At 38.4% G+C, this 6,000-nt stretch overlaps 1 protein-coding gene across 1 annotated transcript; it reads left to right on the forward strand.

Annotated features, from left to right (window-relative positions):
- The first annotated feature begins 1,513 nt into the window (after positions 1-1,513).
- On the forward strand, positions 1,514-4,857 carry LOC112570323. Its single transcript, XM_025248707.1, has 5 exons — positions 1,514-1,950; positions 2,147-2,246; positions 2,643-2,836; positions 3,231-3,316; positions 4,716-4,857. Exons 1-5 carry the CDS (start codon positions 1,654-1,656, stop codon positions 4,855-4,857), a joined length of 819 nt encoding a protein of 272 aa, XP_025104492.1. The 5' UTR covers positions 1,514-1,653.
- Positions 4,858-6,000: the final 1,143 nt, after the last annotated feature.

A 6,000-nucleotide genomic window follows, 5' to 3' on the forward strand; every position in this document is an offset into this window, starting at 1 on the left:
TAATTCAAATGATAAAACAATTTAGTTTTTCAAGAAAAGAAACTTTGAACGTCACCCAACCTGACCAAAGAGATAAACCAAAGTTTAAAAAACATCATCGTACAAAACTGACAGGGATACTATTTATAAAGTCCGTCCGTGTAACTGCCATGAGACAACAGGAGATCCACCAAAAACATTGTCATTTTTCAAAGGATGGAATCCATCTAAACATAAATTATTAAATTGTTTCTAACAGATACCGAAACGACCCAAATTTGTCAGTGACTGGTGCCGTTCAATAATATTCAGGAATTCTTTTGGCTGTCCCAGTTGTGATGTATTAATTTCTAGGACAAATGGCTTGAAACACAAATGCCATGAAACTCACCGTCCCAACGGTTTTCTACCTCTACCTTCACACATTTAAAACCGACACCAGTTTGGAAACTTCAGGCGGAGTGACAAACATGGTTGGGTGAGTGATGCTCAACAATTCATAAATTATCCATACTCTTCATTCCAACTCAACTAAAACGTTCAGGGAATAGATGAAATATCATAACAAAGCAGCATCTAGATACCCTCCGTTCATCCCCTAGAACTGTTACATGAGGGTTAGGTGATCAGCTCATTTGCCTGAGTAGCCCTCTTGATAACTGATAGTTGTCTTTAATATTTAACGACGGTCAACCTGCGATTTTTTTTTTTTTTTTTTTTGTTCCAGCACTCACTGAAACGATTAATCATGTTTGGTTATTCAGGGATGAAGAATATTCTTTTGAACCCGTTGTATCCGTCTATGGCAATCCAGTCCTTCTGTTCTCACACGGCGTCCAACAAGTTTTGGTCTGGCATGGACTGATAGGTGGCAGTCTTGATGAAAAATGGTTATTTCAAACAAATAAATAGCTCAATATGTTAAGTTTTTTCATAGGTTAAATCATTATTTACGATTTCTTTCAAAATTATAAAGTTACACTGAAACCGGGCACTAGAAACATGAGTTGCTTACCAACATTTTACAAACAAAGCTACGCGAGAGACCCTTTCATCAGTATCTAGCAGGTTTCACATCGACTTAAAAGCAAAAAAGCGATTTATTTGAAAGTGGAATCAATCACCAAGGACAAACAGAAACAATTATCTCCCTCCAGTCCGTATGCTGAATGTCACTTCACACGCGAGGCTGTCAGGTGCTGGCAGTAAGGCCATGATCAAAATCACAAAATGTATAGGATGCTAGGCAAACAAGTCCTGGTCAGATAAAGTGAAAACACTACATCAGTGGCAGCACATTGAGTGCTTTTCTACACACTCGTGTCATTAAAGTTTGTGGAGTTGAGTTACTCTCTGCTTTATCCCCGTGTTAGCACTCTGTCCCTCACGACCACGCCCACTGTATCTTTTCATCCCTCGTAGTGTTGGATACCAAACAAACATTACTGAATCGAAGTCACATGCGATTGGCTGGCGATCATTTCAACAGTAAGTCTCGGTCACTTTAATAAAATATCACCTGCGCAGTTGAGAGTCAGCACTGAAGAAGACAGGTTGGGTAGCCTCACACGCTAAGCGAATCGACCTTTGTTTTGTTTACCTTGGTATTTCTGCGATCGTACCACTGTCACTTCTCTCTCAACAAAATCTTGCCTTAGAACCAGCCACATTAAAATGAAGGTGTCTTGGATATTCATTGCTGCTCTTGTTTCTCACCTTGCTGTGAGGTGTACGTCAGCACAGTCACCCAGTCAAAGAGAAGATGCCATGGGAAAGTATTTTGTAATGAGCAGGTATCAGTGTCAGCTACTTTGCTGGTACCGGAAGCTGTGCAAGACCTACTCTTACATGTACGACAGCGTGCAAGCCCTTGATGGTAATTGTGTTCTGCACGCTGCCAATATCACCACAACTACAACCAACATGGTGCCCACAGGTTGGATTGAACGAGAAGCGACATCCAACCCCACAGTATGTACTACCTCTAGAATTATTTTAAATTTAATTAAATATAGGTCGCAGCTTTGTACATGATTCATACACATTGATGTGATATATTCTTGAAGCAAAGTCTCACGGAACTTTCTATCATTTGTGTGTCCGTATGAGTAAATTAAAGTTTACGAAAAAAGTTGTAATTAAACGGTAGAATATTCCTTACCAACAGACCCAAAGTACAACTTGTCGTAGCCGCCCTTGCGAAGACACGGAGATGTGTTTTCCCACCTACACGTCACCTTTCTACACCTGCCATCCGGTTTTTGCAGGTAAGTATGACTGTGTTCAGTTGTCTGAGCCTTTTCCTGTGAGACTGGTAGGAACATAGAGTCTCTGGTTTTTATAAAGTTGTCTTCACATGAAGACTTTACAGTTGTTTGTGGTGTTCGATCCCGTGAGTTACTTCACTCGAGTGTTCATGCGAAGGTGCATAGCGCTAAGGCTGTTTGTTCACTTGTCTTGGACACAGTGTTCAGTAATTAGCAGGCCTTCCCGCTGTTGCTTCGTGTCCCCCTTGTCTGTGCTATGTCATTGTTCCTGTCTCAAATTTTTGTTTGATTTTTATTTTTTGATTTGTTGTGTTGTTGTTTTTGGTTTTGGTTTTGGTTTCCGTGAACAAATTCTCGTTCATCTGTGACTTTATTATTAAAATAATTTTATTCTAGAATGCCAAGCTCCACCACAAACGGACGGCGTCTACAGCAATGTGACACTACTCCAGGGTCAAAGGACAAACTTCACGTGCAACTCGTCTCTACTGTGGGCTCCACGTCACGCCGACAAGACGGTCACGTGTCAAGTCACCGGCAGGTACAGCGAGCTGAAAGGGACGTGTAAAAACGCTATCTACTACTCACCGGTGAGGATACTTTTCTTTTTTGTGTACCTTCTACATGCTACATCATAAAAAGAATAGTCGTAGCTAAACCAAAGAGTAGCATGCTGCTGATCTGGAAACAAAATAAACTAACAAAGCATGGAGGTAAGCAGGTCAGACTTATTCTCGTGAAAATAACAATAAGTTTTTGCTAACCGCGATCTCTCACGTTTTCCAAAGCCAACTAAAGGTGTTATTAACAGGGATGATCAGACTTCACACAGAAGCATAGGATTTCTACTATAATATTTTTGCTGACATTACTGAGTATTGATGAGAACTTAAAACTGTATTGACCGCTCTACTGGATACGACTGCAGTAATCTGTGTGTGTGTGTGCGTGTGTGTGTGTGATGTTTTGTTGTTTGTTATATAGAGTGTTCCATTCAACAAGCCGCTGCCAGATGTGGTCATGAGAGGATGGGAGGCCTGCTTCAAGGGCATTTTTATTGGCAGTGAAAGGTTAGTATCCACCATATACAGATTACAGAGATTTATTCTGTCATAAAAGGCTACCGTAGCATTTATTATTATGTTTACAATATGCAGGAAATAGATAAACGATGGGTGAGTAGAAAATTCACAGGACTGTTTGACCTCACTTCATTACATTCTTCTTTCTTGCAAGTGACAATGATGAAAGACAAACCATGTTAATAAACACAAACCATTTTTACTTGTTCTTGTAAATATGATAACGAGTAACATACTCTAGCAGTACCCCTAGTAGCATAAACATACACTTTCATAACATAGTTTTAAGATTCTCTTGAATACTCGTGAAAAGAAAATTACAACAGTCAATGGTTGAGAGCACAAAGACAAAGATCAGAGTTGTAGTTGCATCAGTGGTCGGATAATGACGAATTGTGCTAATCCGACGATGTTCAAGATGAGGAATTATGAAGACATGAATAATATAATGATGAAAAGTAAAACTCTGATCGAGAATCACGCTCCTACTTCGGATTGACGTCGACGAATGAAAAGTTAAGTTGTTTATGGACAAAGCCCGAGGGCAAAATGATATTGCATCATGATTGTTCTGTACAAAGATGGTCTGACTTTGTATAGGAGCCGCACAGTGTAGGAAATGCTGATGTTTTTGAAATAATTTAAACAAAGATTGATAGATTGTTACGAGCAGGAATGGAGTGAGAGGATAACTAGTAGTGACCTCTTCGACCCTTATAGTGTTTTACAAGCAGTGTCTCCTGGTTTTCCTATTTGCAATAGATGTATCTAAATCAGTTAGGGAAGAGAAATTCTATAAGCAGATTGGAGTTGAGTGTTTCTTACCTTAAGTGCCATAAATTAAGGTGTATAACAGACTCAAGCATTAGTCACAATCGTCCCTTCTGTAAAAAATCTTGAAGAAACTTAATTACACTTTTATTGTGTTGTCCGCAACTTACTAGGTTACGGGAATAATTTATCCCTCCAATATCCCTTTCCCATTCTTTAATATACATGTCAGATAACAATATTACAAGTTGTCGAGCAAGGTATATATATATACAGTGCAATTAATCTGAAAAAATTAATCAGCGAATTGTAAAATTACATTTTGTAGCAAGATTAATAATTAACTAGTCCTAATTCATTGTCGGACATCTTACTAAGTATGAAGCATAATACATTGCTATATGTAAAACATATCTGACCATATATTTGTATGCGTATTAGTGTGTTTTACACTAGATACAACGAGAGGTATTATATATTTATGCTTTAACTTATATTTGCAAGAGCTTCAATGAATTCGGATAACAGCTAGATTACAAATTCTACATTATATTGCATTTATTATGTTTAATTGGAACTAAGATGCCAACTGTTTCACTGCGTCTTCTATTTACAGAATGAGCTTCAGTTTTCACGACAGCAGGATGCTTCGTGTGATACCAATCCTGCTAAAGTTGCAACATTTACCTTCAGCTTTGATTTCCGAAACATTTTCAAATGTCAAGACAAACAGTATATTACTACACCGGTCTAGATAACTGTAACTGGACCCCTGGTGGTGAAATAGGAAATCTTCCTCTACGCCCAACGACTACTTTGAAATGACTCTGAGAATCTTGTTCAAAACACAATGCAGTAAGTGTTCACATCTCTCTATGAGTGAGTGGGTGGGTAAGTGTTCAGATTGATTGTGTCAGTTGTTTGGTTGGTGTAAGTTACTGTGAAACATGTTTACTCACGATATAATTGTGTATTAGTTTAATGACATTACCACTGGCTACAAATGAAAAACAACTATGCACAACAAATGTAGACAATGTTGTATATAATTCAAGAGATAATACGAGAGAGAGAGAGAGAGGTAGAGTCGTAGGGAAGAAAGAAGCGAGAGGAGGTGGAAGAGTGATTGTCCCCTTCACTTGTAACTTCGTGAAGTATTTTCACTGTTTCCTTACCCTGCCACAGCACATAAATAAAATTCACTCACACAAAACTAAAAATTGAAAGTTGGTAATAAAATCATAGCCTCAGCAGGAAATGTCACAAATCCACGTTTGTGGCGATAAACCTATATTCTAATAACTTTCCAGTGTTTCTAAAACGTCAAAACATTTTCCTGTCAACGTTACTATAATATGTGATAGTTTAATTTGTTGTAAACATAAAACTAATGTTTTTGAATGCAACTGTTATGTTGTGTGTGTGTGTGAGTGTGAGTGTAAATACATATGAATGTAAAGATGTAGGGGCAGGCATATGGCACGACCTTTTTTGCAACGACAACAATGCAAAACTGAACACTTGGTAAAGTCTCGATACGTCTCGAGTTGTCTCAATCGTCAGACTTGTATGCGTCTGGTGGGTTTTTTTGCAGATTATCTAACAAAAATCTCACAACCCAACAATTCGACCTGTGTCAACCAACATCATTTGACAAACGCCACGTACTTGGAGATTGTACATGATTGTCAGTCTTTCCTTCGTGGACTCGGCAGAGGATGTGACTAGCTCTATACAATCAAAGCAACCAATGGGAAGCTGGTACATGGAAACTGCTGTGAAGGTTGCCTAAAATTTTCTGTATTGGTAGTTGTCAGAGATTGACACACGGTGTACTAATTATACTTTCTTCCTGTGTGTTGTTTTTTTTTTGTAATACGATTTCTATTCAAAACACGTTT

Source organism: Pomacea canaliculata, linkage group LG8 (genome assembly GCF_003073045.1).
Source record: "Pomacea canaliculata isolate SZHN2017 linkage group LG8, ASM307304v1, whole genome shotgun sequence".
Taxonomy (NCBI): Eukaryota; Metazoa; Mollusca; class Gastropoda; order Architaenioglossa; family Ampullariidae; genus Pomacea; species Pomacea canaliculata.

Bases quoted from the DNA above. Each gene is read 5' to 3' on its own strand.
- LOC112570323 (XM_025248707.1), top strand. From the start codon at position 1,654: ATGAAGGTGTCTTGGATATTCATTGCTGCTCTTGTTTCTCACCTTGCT. The intron at 2,247-2,642 runs GTAAGTATGACT...ATTTTATTCTAG, and splicing joins CTGCCATCCGGTTTTTGCAG to AATGCCAAGCTCCACCACAA. The intron at 2,837-3,230 runs GTGAGGATACTT...TTTGTTATATAG, and splicing joins ACGCTATCTACTACTCACCG to AGTGTTCCATTCAACAAGCC.